Source organism: Lepisma saccharinum, chromosome 2 (genome assembly GCF_977018435.1).
Source record: "Lepisma saccharinum chromosome 2, izLepSacc3.1, whole genome shotgun sequence".
NCBI lineage: Eukaryota > Metazoa > Arthropoda > Insecta > Zygentoma > Lepismatidae > Lepisma > Lepisma saccharinum.
This window is the reverse complement of record NC_139230.1, coordinates 165,963,995-165,980,358: the sequence shown is the minus strand read 5'-3', so window position 1 is coordinate 165,980,358 and position 16,364 is coordinate 165,963,995. Positions and strand designations below refer to the sequence as shown.

The 16,364-nt window shown below is 35.4% G+C and overlaps 1 protein-coding gene across 4 annotated transcripts in view; it reads left to right on the top strand.

The window, feature by feature from the left end:
- HUWE1 (HECT, UBA and WWE domain containing E3 ubiquitin protein ligase 1) overlaps positions 1–16,364 on the top strand; it is a 286,413-nt gene that overhangs the window by 14,591 nt on the left and 255,458 nt on the right. For all 4 annotated transcript variants that reach the window (XM_083117661.1, XM_083117662.1, XM_083117659.1 and 1 more), the window contains exons 2-4: positions 6,856–6,935; positions 8,513–8,615; positions 15,488–15,706. In XM_083117661.1, the coding sequence (XP_082973787.1) occupies positions 8,571–8,615; positions 15,488–15,706 (264 nt within the window). In that variant the 5' untranslated portion in view covers positions 6,856–6,935; positions 8,513–8,570. The remainder of the gene's footprint in view (positions 1–6,855; positions 6,936–8,512; positions 8,616–15,487; positions 15,707–16,364) is intronic.

Here is a 16,364-nt window from a genome sequence, read left to right as displayed (position 1 = left end):
TTGTCGGTGGTTGGCATAATGTGATTATCCCAATAGGGGTGAAAAATAAATCACATTTGAAAGGCAAGTACTATGGGTATGTCTAGCATTAGATGAATTTTATGGTACTCTTTATATCCTGATACTTTGTAACGTGTGTGGTTGTTACAAGATCTCAGATAATATTCACAAAAAAAGTATTAAGTTTATCAATCCACGGATGCATTCACATTTTACAGATATATGTATACAGTTTTCAGTAAAGTATCTGTGTCTGTCTTAGTACACGTGCAAAAAGTGACAATTGTATATTACTGCATTTTTTTTTAAAAAAAGTACGCAAATTTGCACTTTGTAACATCTCTGACTTGTCATTTTCATGAGTCGTCATTTGTTTGTACCGTGCGTTCATTTCGATCTGCAGCCGAGAGATCGGGAGAAGCGTGGCGGGCGGCGCTGACGGAGATGCCGACATTTGCGGCCTGTAATGCCCGCTTATTTTTATAGACATTTGCAGACATTTATATAAATATTGCAAAACGATCACTAACCTGTGTTATAACACGCAAAAGTTCTTCTGTAATTCATCCAAGTTCTGCTCTTATATACACAAATAATTACGCTATAGAAACAATGTTAAGAGCCACAGATAATAAAGCATTTTAATCATAGTTTTGACCAGTAACGTCCTGTTTAAGTTTATATCCTTGAAAGAGTTTTGTGGCCATGGGAATCGTTTGGAAGTTTCGAATGTGCAACACTGTGTCAGGATTACACTGCAAACGAAACCGATAAAAGTGAATGGTTTTCGTGAGCTTCCTTGCAATCCGAAATATCCGAGCTCGAGTTTTTTGTTCCTTCGTGACTAGATGAAGACAGAGTTGTAAATATAGTGGCGAGCAATGTAAACCAAGAGCGTGTTAATTTCGTACTGTGCGCATGAGTGTTGTTCTTGGTTACTTGCAGTTACTTGTTTGTGTTATTGTAGTTTGTATGTGTGACGTGTCAGTGAGACGATTGGAATGCCAGCCGCAAGATTCACGTTAGAACAAAGATTTTTTTATGTATGACACGTACCTACGTGAAAACAAACTCATGTCGAGACGTGTGTAGGTAATTTGTACAGAAATTCCCATGCGTTTCAACTCCACACAGAGATACGGTTAGACATCTTGTCCTTAAATTACGAGAAACTGTATCGTTAAATTTTAAAACACCTAAGCAAAAACGACGGATTCTAACCGAAGCAAAACTCGATGATATTGGTGCAGCGTTAGAACGTTCTCCAAACAAACCTCTACGCCGTGTTTCACAAGAGGTGGGCGTGTCAAAATCATCGGCACATACAGTCACTAAGCTACTAAAATTAAAACACAGGTTAGTGCTCGTTTTGCAATATTTATATAAATGTCTGCATATGTCCATAAAAATAAGCGGGCATTTCAGGCCGCAAATGTCGGCATCTCTGTCAGTGCCGCCCGCCACGCTTCTCCCGATCTCTTGGCTGCAGATCGAAATGGATGCACGGTAGTTCACTTTATGCTCAGATGGACTAATCGGTACTTGACCTACAGTTTAAAATGTCTTGGACCCCTCAGTTACAAGATGACAGCATTAGCCCCTGTTACTGAAGAGGCATATATTTCTTTCAGACATTACCTGCCTTTATACATCGGTGTTTTTAAGGCAAATAACATATTTTTTTAAGATACTCTGAATATTGTTATGAGCCTAAGCAAAATGCAAAGGACTAGATTTAGAATATAAATTCCCCTCCCTGTTAATCATTACATTTGTGCCTTGAATCACTGCCACAAATACTGTAAGCTCAATATTTATCAATTGTGTTTACTCTGGAATGCGTGCCGGAATCATGACAGAGGCAATCATTTTGCACAATGAACTCTACGGGAAGTTTGATGAAAAGATTCTCTTAGACTCTCAACCAGGTGAGTTGTGGAAAAGATTCCAAGCTTTCGAGAACATCTACCTGGTGTATATAAGTTCGTGGATGGTGGACCAGTCGGGTGCTGTGTCTGCTGTGTGTGCTTTTGGTTAACTATCGCTAGCCAGGCTGGGTCCAGTTCGGTCCCTTGTCACGATTAAGAGTCTTTTTTCTTTATAAATGGCTATTGCTTCCTTGATGATGCGGTCCCAGTAGTTTGAAGTTTTGGCTGTGATTTCTGTGTTGCTGAAATCTTGTCTATGGCCCTCGTTGATTGAATGTTCAGCTAATCCCGACTTTTCCGGATGAAAGTTCTTGATGTAATGGTGTTCTCTACAGCACTGCTATTGTCCAGCCCATCTGCCCAATGTATGCTTTACAGATAATATGGTAAACTCCTTGTGTTTTAAGTCCTAAATTATCATAGATGTTGCGTAGTAGGGTTCTGATCTTTGGGGCTGTTTGTGAGTAAGATTTCCAATGTAAGGCAGGATAGCTATCGTCTGGTCAGCTTTGTCTGGATTCCGTAGTGTGTCCATGTCCCCTGGTGTGTCGTTCCCTGATGTGCTGGTGTTCTTGCTTGTTCACTGAATATCGTCCATTAGTAGTGTTGGCAAGCTGAATGAGCTCTCACTTCATCAATATCTTTAGATAAAATGAAAAACTAATTTGTGAGGGGTTGAACTGTTTGTACCAAATGATTGTTAACTTTCCGTGAATGGCTGGGACAACAATGATCCCAGTGACAGGAAAATCTTGTGGACTGCTGGGTTTCCCATTCCAGCACCACATGGCAGCATTTAAGGCATCACTTTTGGAAGGCCAGAGATATTATTTCAATTTTATCACTTTTTGTTTATATACATATGAAAGTATGACATACTCAAATCAACTCTGTATGAACACTGAAAGTTTGTCAATAGCAGATTTTATTTTTGACTGGTTAAGAATTTTAAAACATGGTCTTTTCAAATGCATGTAGATTTTTTTTAAATTTCATGGAATGAGAACTGTTTGTCATAGAGTTGAAGTTAGTTTGTTTCATTTTGGATGGAATGACTAGGACTTTTGAAGGTACTGTAACTCCAGTACTCGTTAGCTTATCTGTGCATAAAGCAGGCTTAAAACATCTCTAAAACCTGTAAAAGGGTCCTAAAAATATGGTTATCTGTTGCAAACTTTTGACAACAGCGCAGCCAAGCTTGCTGTCCAGGACGAGGCAATGTTGCTCATTTGTCTACAGCAGGCGAAAATCGGCCGTGGAATGCGCTCCCTGAGCTGAAGCGTTCTAAGAAATTCCAGTTTCCCCGTGATTGCTCGCAATTGAGCCGCTCTGCATCAGCTCAGTCCTCCAAACGCAGACATTATTACAGGGTGGCTACTCACTGGGAATTATGCATGAATTATTGGCTCTGTGAGTTATGCATGCATTCTACATGAATTTTTCTCCATAGACGTGAAAAATTGCAACTTATAATAATCCAGATCCCATTGAATTTAATATACATATTTACAAATACCCTGGGGCATGTTTTTCACAGTTAGCTTTTATTTTTATGGAAGAAGGAAAACAAAGCTGCATGGAAAATAGCACAGAATTCCCTTAATCCATTTACTTTGTTAGTGTCCTTTGCAGAACAATCTATATGACAGATGTAAGATTATGATTATTGGAAGATAAGATATCTTGAAGTTGATGAGTTAAATTTGAGTTTGAAATTCTTATACAAATAACAATGTTTAGTAGATTAATATATCCTGTAACATTTGTGACTTTTGTTCATAGATATATTTAGAGTCTGAGTGTGAAATCGCAAACGTAAACTCCGCACCTTAAATTCAATTTACTTATATACCATTTAATTGAATTGTATTAGAATTTTTGGATAAATTGGAATCACACCGACCCTTTATGTTGTTAATATATTTGTGTGTGTATGAGTGTGGCTGGTGAGAGGCGACATGGAAGTAGAGAAAACATCTGCTTGTACCCTTGAATTTTTGGAAAATTAGCCTTGAAAGACTGGAATTATACTTGAATTTTATCATGGTCTTAGACTGGCCAGCCACCCTGTATTAGAATCAAATGTGAGGATAGTAGAAAAGTCTCACCCAGTTGGTACATCCTTTTATAATCCATGATATAATATTGAAAAACACAATTGTCATGCTCGTGTGTAGACATGAGTTATGTCAAGGTCATTTTCATTCCAGAACATGCCAACAGGTGGCAGAACTGAAACAAATGATGAGGCATCATTATCAGTGACTCATGTGGAATGCATGAAGTGCATTGTTCTTTGAAGGAGTGACAATTGTTTTTTCCGAGGAGTATGATATTTTTATGAGTATAGTGAAGGATTAATTTTGTGAGTAGTGAATTTTACCTTACATAAATTTTGTTAATTTTGATGAGTGTGTACTACATCTGACATCAATGTTTAGCTTCTATGCAAGGTGCCATCCAACTTGATGAAACATACTTGCACTTCTGTTCAAGCTCAGGGTGTGGCATTCCAGAATTCCAGCACCTGTTGTAGCAAGTAGGTCAAAATGTTCAGAAGAAAGAATAATTGTTGCATCAAATAACTACATTAGACATAATTTATTCACACACATTTCATAAATCCAATACAACAAACTCTGATGTGCATCTTTTTCCACACATATTATGGAAGGAAGTTGGTTTGGCCTGTTTTTTTCCTTTGTGTTGTAAAGTGCAGAAACCTCTTATCAAGGGAGCCCTTGTGGCTCCACATTGATCCGAAGTGAAAATTAAGAAGTGTAGCACTACCGTGTACCTACAATCTTGCTAAGTATATTTGAAAATTATCCATCAATTATTGTAAAAAAAAATATGCAATAGCAAAGAAGTAGTGTTGGCATGTATTCATTAGTTGGCTGTTGGTTCAAACAATGGCTATGTAACCTTTACTTGAATTCATGTACAACCCCCCCCCCCCCCCACACACACACCCTACCTTTACCTTTATAAATTACCAATCCTATAATACTTATAATTCAGTTCAAAATTGTGCCATTTAATTATAATATTTATGCACAATCTCTGTGTCCTACTTTTTAAAAAGTAAATATCTAAATATGCAACTACTTTTGCACTACAGCACCTCGAAACGCACATTTATTAAGGAAGTCAATGATCCATTCAGGTTCTTCCAGGACCGTTTGAAATTTTATATCAGATTGGTAACATATCAGTATCAGTAAATTTTATATTGGTTTTGTATCGGTATTGGCCAAAATTTCATATCGGCGCATCCCTAATATATATTGCAGTGTGATGTTGGGTTAGGTACTGCCGGGACGTAGCTCAGTGAAATATAGTGTGGGTTTCAAATTGGTGTCTTGCTGAACCACCTTTATCCTGAGTGGTATGAATGTTGGATATGGGGGAGCCTTAGTTAGTTGAACGCTTATTTTTCCTCGTGCTTGAAGGTCTGGCTACTGTTGTCGTTGATGGTCAGACAGGAAGCAGGTGCTCAGGAGATGCTGGCCCTGATGTTTGATGGCAATGGGAGGCAGCAGGAGATTCGGCTGCTTATCGATTGTGTGCTATTTCTCTGGACTCGGGCTGGCTTCACTGCTTCTAGCTCTCTTTAGTTTGGAACACCTGCAGTTGAACTGTGTGCCTGTCACTGCCTTGTAGTGTCTTGATCTCTTTGTCAATCTGCATCGCTGATCTCAAAGGTGTTGTATGTGGCAATTTTCTATCTCTTGGGGAATTCCTTTAGAATTTCGTTGTCCGGACTTTGCACCTCCAACTCTTCACCTGGGACATCCCTTGGTGCTGGTGGAAAGTTACAGTGGAGGTGCACTCACCATTGGCAAGGCCATTGCCTTGCTGACTGTGCAGACCTGGGTGGAAATTTCTTATCACTCGGCTCTGCAGCCCGTGGGAGTTGGTGTGAATGAGCATTCAACCAGCGAGCTTCAGAATAATATTTTATTAATTGGAGATTTTGATTTTTATGCTCCCAATTCCTTCATCAATGCACATATATATATATGCAAGGTACTTAAAATAAAGTGATATTCACCTAAATTAATTTTTGAAGTTTCCTGGTGATGGATCAACGCGATGAGTTCTGGAAATGCTTCCAAGCTCTCTAGATTTAACGTCACTCTAATTTTCAGGGTAGAAGGCACACCTGTACTCTGAACTTGTATAGAGAGCTCTCGAAAGCTTGGAAACTTTTCCAGAACTCACCTGATTGATAGCTCAAGAGAATCTGTTCATTAGTATTTACCTAGGTTACCACTAGATTTGGGTACTCATCGTCACCTATCATGCTTTTTATTTAGTATTCTGTAATGCAAATATTTTTTTCCATTGAACTATTACAAACAAAACCTTGCACAGGTGTAGGATCATAAGAGTACTACATTTAGAATTTTTTAAATCATATTGGTTTATTCTGAGGACCACAAGGCCTTCCCAAATAGGAATGCTTCGTAGTAAAATTTAAAGGTTTCTTCTCATTCCAGTTTTTGGTACATGATACCATAATTTCCCTTCCCTCAAGAATGTGATATTTTGAGGGGATAGACAAAACCAGCTGCAACTAAGATTTTTGTGCAGCACTACATATTTAAAAAGTATGCATATGATAGCCTCCTGTTGCAAGAAGTTTACAGGTAGAAAAGTTTTCAATCTGCTAAACATTAATTTTTTTATTAATTTGGACAAGCGATGTCACACAATTTGAGCTTGAAACAGCTTTACATGCATAGAATGCTCATTTGTGTGTGTTGGAGGGGGTTGGTGAAACAACTCTCTGATTGAATTATTTGTGTGGGCTTTATTCAGGGCTGGGTAATAACATTAATGTGCACACTTTCTGTCACATATATATGTTTGTGTATATTTGTGTGTGTACATTTAAATGCATGTGAAACTTTTATGTTTGCAGGTTATTCATGTATGCTTCATGGTTTTCTGGAGCAACAAACAGTTTTTGGAATGGTTCACTGTAAAGTTTTCAAAATTTAGGTATGTATGACACATCCTTAATCTAAATTTTAAATTTGATTACTTTTGTATCATCATTTCTGTGTCAAGCTTCCTGTTGCCCTCATGCCATTCAGTATTTCTTCGAGATTTGACCTTTGTGATGTTGGCATCCCCACCAAATGGTAGATATTATTTATTGATCTCCTTAGATTTTTCACTCCATTTATATTGGCAGCCCCATGTCTAGATATTTTGGCACCCCAGGCAGGATTTTGGTTTGACACCTCCATGCCCTGCACTACCAAGCACCAATAAAATAAAAACTTTTTTTGACTGACACCATGGTCTTCAACTATCTTAGCCTACCTTTTGTTACGGGCCTATATATTGGGTTGTACCACTCACTGCTGCTTTTTCTAGGGATGGGACACATGAAATTTATTCTGATACCAACATGAAATTTTCCAATACTGATAACTCATGTTCTACCATTTGGATGTAAAATTAAAATTGTTCCATAAAGAACTGAATGGTTCATTCATGTCCTTAAGGCTCTGCTGGTCCTTTGGCTTATGCGGGGCCAGTTTTTATCAGATTTTCCTCTCCATTCAAAATTCTGCAATGATATTCCAAAATCCAAAAAATTACATTGACTTAGAATTCTTTCCAGAGCATTCATGTGAATTTTTGCTTGGTTTGTTTTCTCTTATTGTCTAGATATTATCAATATTTTAATAGACTTAAGTAATCATGAAACTCTTGAGATTATCTGGGCAACAATGAAGGTAAACCTCATGAAAATTTATGTAAACACTCTAGAAGGATGTAATTTTCACTTTTTGGAATATCATAGCAGTTTTTCAAAAGGAGAGGAAAATTTGAAAAACTCGACCCTCGTGTCAGCCAAAGGTCCACCTGAGCCTTAAATACAGACAATATGATAGGTTTTGCCTGAGAATAAACATCTGTATGTTTAGATATACATTTTTGAGTTTGTGAATTTTAATGTTACTTTTAATAAATTACAAGCTATTTATACAAATATTGCCCGCAATGCAACGGATGATAAAGTATGAATAGTCCCAGTAGTAGCTTGTGTTCTTATTTTAAACATGTGATTAAAACAAATAGTTGTAATTAAAATTGTAACAAATGTAACTGGATTTGTTGGCACTATTTAATGTAGACCATCCTGTTTTGTACAGATGAAAACCATGCAATTTGAATATTTGACTTTTGTTTTGGCTTGTACCACAGTTTTGATTTTAACATATAATTTCCAAGATGATAACATTAAAGTTTTTGGCAGAGATGATCCTCCATTTGAAAGAGGAAGTCATAAATTATATGTGCTGTACATAATGGTCTGTTGTTGTATCATCTTATCAAAGTGGAAGACTAGCTCTTAACCAAATCAAGTGAAGTGTAAATCTGCCATCATCCCTATTGCAGACTAAAATGCACTCGTGCAAAACATTAGTGGTGGTGAATAATTGGGCATGTGTTTGTGATTTTTATTGTATGATGATCACACAAATCTGTGTTTTGTAATTTGAGTTGATAGTGATTATCATTAACTGAAATATTGATACTTAAATATTTATTTTATTTTGCAGGGATAGCTCATGCACAATTTCATTAAGTCTTTGATATGCACGATTTTTATCAGACAAGATGAAGATAGATAGAACAAAGCTGAAGAAGAGTACCTCCGAAGTGGTAAGTAATTACTAAAGTAGTTTGTTGTATTCTTTAATGGTGATTATAAAGGTGCATATTCGATATAATTTTTTTAAATGTATGTAATTCAGATGTTTACTCCTATGCACTAAATGTAGCCACTGCATGATAGTGCAAATAAGAGAGTTTGAAAATCATCATGCAGTGCATTTCATATCTCTGCTGGGAGGCATGCATCTTTCATTTTTGACAAAATATGATATTTGAAATAACACACTGTATGTTAAATTTTCAGGTTTTTGAAAGATGAGAGGTTCATTTTCCTACCATGTTTTTTAATGAAGTAATGTGAAATAAACTCGTAAACATGAAATTTAGCGTTTATTTACAGATGCGGCACTTACTTAAGTCTGAATTATTCTGTGGGTAATTGATTAATTCTGCTGTAAAAATTTGAGAAGCAAAAATGAACTCCTTTTTACAGGGATAAACTTGATACTCTGATACATAAATGGAAATTAGAAGGGAAATATTTATTTTGTGTAATAAGTGTAGTTTCTAAAATCAAATTTAGGGTTATATTTGCTATTTTAACACTCAAATTCCATTTTGTATACTGCTTTTGATCCTAAAATTTGCTCAGTTTCTCTACCAAAATCTTGATCTTTTACTTACCATAAATTTGTGGCTCTAATTATCAGTGTATTCCTGCTGTGGTTTCTCAGGTGGTGTCTATTAAGTAGTGTTGGGCGATATATCATCCAGACTGTATATTGCGATATTGAAAAAAATATCTGCTAGGTGATATCAACTAGATGATATATTGTCACAATATTTTTCCAATATATATCGTGTCAGCAATATATCACCATGAGCTTTGGTGATATATATCATGTCGGCAATATATCATCAAGGTATTTTAGTGATATATATCATATCAGCGATATATCATTGCAATATTTGGTGATATCGTGTTGGCAATATATCATCACAATATTTGGCGATATATATTGTGGAGATGATATATCACCGATATCATCATACAGAAACAATATTGTATCTGATCGTCTGTGACGATATTTTCTTGATATGTTGCGATATCAAATTTCCAGTATCATCCATCCCTAGTATAAGGGTGAAAATAATTACTAACACATGTTAAGGGGTATTTTGTTCTGTAAAAAAATGCAATGCTATTTTAAAAAATAATCATTGTTAATTCATTATGTATACACATAATTCATAATTCTGCTGGAACTAGTTAACGTAATTTTTCATTGGTAGAGTTTAGAAATTTCTCTTGTCAAGTTTTTGTACCATAATTGATTGCAACAAATTTAACACATTTATAATACTCCCATTATTTTATCTACAATATGTAAGGTTGTGAAGCAATTTTGCAACTATATTTTTCTTCAAAGGACTTAAAATCAGGATGCTGTAACTTAATGCAACTATTTACATTACAAAGTTATAAGTGAAATTTTTGTAGTTGTTACTTTGACAGAGTTAGTTACATTCATTCTGTAGAGGTCCATTACTACTGAAAGTTTTGCTAGCCAGTGGTATGAGTGGTGGTATCAATATTAAACAACAATTCTTATGTAATTTCTAAGTGGAATGATGTCTTATCTTGCATTGACCAGTATGAGGAGTACCAGTACAAAGTGGAACATTGTTTGTGTAACAATATACTCTATTGTTATGTTACTGATATTGATGGGACTGTACAATAGTTTTGCTGACATTGCCAGTATCATGCCGGAATTCAAACCAGTGGGTAATATTTGTGACATGAATATTGTTGCTCGGTATAGTGAGCTGTGCAAAAACTAGAAACACTGTGATGTAGAAAAATATGAAGGCTTGGTATACATAGGAAAGGCTCTTAGGTTAATTATTATTGTTATCATAACCAGGGCTCGAAAAATCCCGGTTGCCAGGTCGCCATGGTGACTAAAAAATTCAGCCTGGCGACTGTGATCTTATGCTGTAATATGTATGAAATTTTGATGATTCTAAGTTCAAATTGCAATACAGCATAAGTTAGCAAATTATTTTTTTCTTTTATCAATGTTGTGAACATTCCATAGTGTCAGTAACAATTTCTTACTCTTTGTCCCCCAAAACCCCATTTCCTGCTTTCTCAAATAATTTAGCAATGTTTTGAATACCATGATGCTCAGCATCTTATATAGAATGTTTCAAAAGTCGCACAACCCAAAATTTGGAAATGTATATCATGAAAACCGTAAGAGATATTTACACCGGGTCTGCATTATAAAGCCTCATCCATTGAGATATTTTTCAATGCTTAAAATTCAGTTCACTCTGTACAAAAAAATTATATAAATTAATAACTGACTGAAAGCAGCTCTCAATTTTTTCCAGAAATGAACTTCTGACTAAGAAAAATATGTAAGAAATGATCGAAGGGTCATCATTAGATATTTGATGACTGATGTCAGTTTGTCATTTAAATGTCAAATATTGGTCATGTGCAACATTTGATGAATTTTTGACTGGCAATTTTATAGATTGAGTGAAAAGTGCCATTTTTGGGACATGTATCCGTATATGGCAACACTACCAGGTTGAAATATTGCCAACAGTCGCATGCAACATGTGTCTAATTATTGGGTATACATTTACGTGAAAAATCGTATATCAAGATTTTGTGCCGAAATAGTACTCTAGAGAGAATCCTAGGCTGCCCCTGGTTACATTGAATTCTCTTTGCTCACTTTTGCCGCTACTGTGCCTGTTTTTTAAATTGATTTAGCATGGCGTATTCATTGGAGTAGTGCGTGTGCATTGCTGAAGAGTATTTTACTACTCATTCTTACACTCATGTGCAAGAGGTTTTCCAGTAAAAATGCCCTGCTTCTGCTGTACCTCACAAAGCAACTGTTTTACAACCAGTCAAACACCAAGAAATGATCCCACAAATTGTTTAAGGGTTGGTATTTATTGTTGAAAATCAGTTCTCAGATGTTTTCAGCAAATTAACAATGTTTTTTAAAATAATGTAATTGCATTTATTTAGATAAATGCTAACATAAATTTATGAACCCAGTGATAGACTACAGGATTAGTTTAGGGCAGAAAACCCGGTGTAAATATCTCTTATGATTTTCAGGATATACATTTTCAAAGTTTGTATTGCGCAACTTCTGAAACATACTGTAGTATGCACAGTTGCTAGTAGGTGGTTTCCTGGCGCCTAATTTTCAGAACTGGCGCCTAGCTTTGAAGAAACTTTTTTGAGCACTGATCATAACATAGATGTGGATTACTATTGTGCAATGTGCAGAAGCTTTAATTTGTTGGTCTTGGAAAATATGTGCAGTAAATACTTGTTTAACCCATTAACGGCCAAATTATTATTATTATTATTATTTTTTTTTTTTGCAAAAATGGTGAAATTGAAAATGTATGATGTAAATCAGTATAGGAACACCTATATATTTGTCATTTTAATTTATTAGGCAATAAAAAGGGGGGGGGGGAACTCCTGTCCTCAAGTGAGGACACTGGCCATTTGAGATATCTTTGCATACACAGATGGAAGGCCTGTGTTGCTGCAGCCATGAACCTTCGGGTTTAAGAAGGCTAGAGAGTTAGTTAATTTGCATACAACAAGATTACAAATATTACTGTGTGTGACATGTTATATTTATGTCATTAATTTACAACAAATGAATATTTACTTTGTGTGATAATGTTCAAAACAGCCTACTCACAATGTAACATTACATTTCATACAAAATGTGTGTGGCTTTCCTTTACTATTATCCCTTTGATACCTTCTTTGTTTCGATATGATTCTTGTTATCATATCTAACATCTGCAATATTTGGTGTGTGTCTGGTAAGCCTCCTTCCTAGCATTTGTCTAGAATAACCTCCTTTCAAATAAAAAATGCAGATTGCCTTCTGAACTCCAGAAGTGGCGTTGGAGTTTTATTCTGTGGATGTGTCATATTGTATATCATCCAGACATTTACAATGCTCATATCGAGCATTCTTACAAAAAGAGGCCAGTGCCACTTTTTGCCCTTAATAGATACACTGTATTTAGACACTAGCCAATCATGCTTGTCAACCCCACCCATGTTAGAACTGTAGTTCTTGACTACATGCGGCTGTGGAACAAGGACTCTCTTTCTGTCTTTCCTGCTAAAATGGCTTACACTACTCAGTGTCTCAACAAATTCATGGTTACTTGCCATAGTTACAACACTATTGTCGTGCCATTTCAAAATCAAAATTTCATTGTTTATCAAAACTAAAATCAGTCACCCCTCGTTTGTTTCTTCATTGCTTTATTGGCAGGCAAAGGGCACCTCTTACTGCAGTTTTCTCTGATAGTACCTGTAGCACGAAATCCTATGTTCTACAACTCTAACATCAGGGGATACCTTGTAAACAAATTATCAAAATACACTGAATGAGTCAACAGGTCAGAGATTACAGAAAGGAGTTGTTCAACCACACTTGTACCTAGATTTACCTTTTCTTCAACTTCAGATTCATCACGTGATTTACCTGTGTACAAATAAAAATTGTAACAATATCCAGAAACACCACACAAAGTCCAGAGCTTAAAACCAAACTGTATGGTTTTTCCCCTTATAAACTTTTAACCCATGGTGACCATAATATCGTGCAATCATTTCATCAACAGCCAAGTTCTCCTCAAAAATTCCAAGCTGTTGAAAACTTTGGTTTAACATTTCCATCACTGGAAGAATTTTGAAACACTTACCAGCCTTTTTGTTATCATGCATCAAATTATTATTGTCTGTTAAGTGAAGCATTCACTTCAGCTGTCTGAAATGATTTCGGGACAGTGCTTCTTGAACCAGTGGAATTCCCACATCATCTGAAGAAGACCAATACAAATCTTGCTGTAGAAGCTTATGATATTCCGGAAAAAAAAAAAACTTTTTGTTTTTCAGCACTCAGTGTAAAATCTCTTTCATTATGGACAGACATTGCATACTTTACACTTTCCTTTACAATGTGTGTTACAATATCAGTAGAAAACAATGATTCAAACGTTTCAAGAGGACTACAGTTTCCAAAGGTATGCACTAATTTCCCTTCATCTTTAGCAGCATTATCTCTTTGGTGCCATATCTGTGTATTCTGGATTTCTTTTTCTCCATTTTTGTTGTGGCTCATCCTCATGATTTTCATCATGTAAATTGTCTTGTGATGATGGAATCGGAAAATCTGGTTGAACAGCACTGTCAGTATCTACATTACACTGTACTTCTAATCTACCAGGAACATCACTAACTTCAGCTTGACCGGTTACATTATCATCAAAAGTATCTTCATCCGTAAGCTCGTCTACATCATCAGGAGGAAGAACTATCAAGTCTGAATTTTTCACAGATTCATCTTCATCCATTAACTGCTCTAGATAGGCAGTAGCCTCCTCTAATGTTAAAAATTCTGCACCAAAACTATTTCTTAGTGGCATTATGATTGCTGAAATTACAAAAGAAAATCAATCAATTACAGTATTATACCTTTAACATCAAAATAATTAGTTGGACTACCGCCTTATGGTTGCTTTACTTCACTTGTGCCCTATTTCTGTAAAGGATTAATGGCAAAATAAATGTGCTCTGTATCTATCCTCTGCAAAATGAAGATAATATTCTTGAAAACACGTAAAATATGTTTCGTACCTTTGAAAGGGATAAAGTTGTTCAGCTTATACTCTTCAGAACGTTCGTGTTGTTGATATCTCAGTCATAGCACACAAAACTTAGGAAATATAACTCATGTTTAAATTGTATATGCAATTGGCCAGTGTCCTCATTTGAGGACAGACATTTTCGATCGTTATTTTTTTGGTGCAGAGATAAAAATTACACAAATTTATTAGTTTCTAAAGATCTTAGTCAATAAATTATGAATTACTTACTTTTACGTAATACTGTTACCAGAAATGTAATTGGTAGTGTACCATTGCAGCAGTATAAATTTAAAGATATTCTTTATCATTCATAACCAAATAAAATATTAAAACTATTAAGCATATTTTTTAAAAATATCTTGAAGCACACTTGACAAATGCTAACTAATGATAAATGTTACAAAGAAATTACCACATACTGTAAAAAAGTAGGTTTCCAGTTACTGTCCTCATAAGAGAACATCGGCCGTTAATGGGTTAAATTAGCATTGTAACACTATAAATTTTTTTATTCAATTAAATGCTCATCCTACATGTTAGTAGGTTCTTATCTGCCTCCATTGGAAAGTAATTAGTGTACCATGCTACAATGCCTTTTCTTGTAAGTTGAAATTGTGGGAAGACAAGGATATTCATGGTGATTTTTTATCAATTCAGCATTCGTCCTCATCATGATTCCATTGGAGGCAGGAAACTGATGTAAAATAACCAAAGTACAATGTCAGGTTACTCCTGAGTAAATATGGACACTTGCATGATTTTTTTTTTTTTTTTTAAATATGATTTTTAAATGGTAAGCACCCAACAACTATTGGGAGGGTCAGCCAACATGCCAGATTTTGAGACTATAATACAATAATGATGCACCAAATTTAAGGAGTAGGCCATGTTAATTTCTGTGTACACCTATGAACCATACGAATGAGTGCAAATAAGAGGTGGAATTTTCCACCTTAGTCACAATCCAGTTTGGGCTTGTTTTTAGCATAATTGAATATACATTTTATGATATGAATCTTAATGTTTACTATGTAAGTTACACTTTGAAGAAGTTGTTTAAAAGCTAGTGATAAGGATAATACTTAAGTGAACATTAATACTTCTTTACACCACCAGATGTAATGGGCATTTTTTGATATATTGTGTGTCTGAATTTATGGTGTGGGAGAAAATTAAAATTTTGTTCCCTTATTTTTTAGCCACCAGAATGTCAGGCACTTATTAACAAATTAAAGTCCTGTTCTCGGAAGGAGCTAATAGAAGAACTGAAAAAGATTGAAACCTGGACATATGGAAAATGTGAGCTCTACCATTGGATAGATATATTAGATATTTTCGATGACATCTTGGAGGAGGCCACAACAAAATTCAGCGAGAAAAGTTGGTCTCTCGCCTGTGATGATCCATCTAAAAAGGAGGTATGTCTTTAGCATGTACATGTTAATTGCCCTTGGGTATTACATTCTTTGAGTAGGAATAGATCAAGTTTACAATTTTTTCTGCATGTTTACACTGCATAATGCGAATGTAAAAAAATGAACTGGCAGTGTAAGGTAATAGTTATCTTTCTTGAGGCACTGTAAGGGGTTCAATATTTATGTACATGCAACATGTAGATAATTTGTATATTTTTGCACATTATTATTTACCTGCCCTCTGCAACCCATTGCATGAGGTCACAATACTGCATTTGCACATGAGACATACACATTCAGTGAAACCTTAAACATTTTTTTTTCGTCAGTTCGAAAATGGTTATCCAAAACATGTTTCCTACAAATAAGTTGTTCGGAATAAAAAAAAAAAACATCAAATGAAGTTTGATTTTTGAGATTCGTCCTGTATAATGCCTTAGCAGGTCGAAACAACCACATTTTGATTAACCTTGTAAATTATCAGTTTCACTATTATTTGCCTGTTGTACAGTTCTACTGCATATAATAAGTTGTTTTATGTGCCCTGCCTGCCCTTGCTGATTGTCACAGGTGTGGGCAGGCATATTTGGAAACCTTGACTGTGTAGGAATTAAGAATTTTGTCATGTCTTGTATGTTGGATGAAAGTAGAATCAACATTA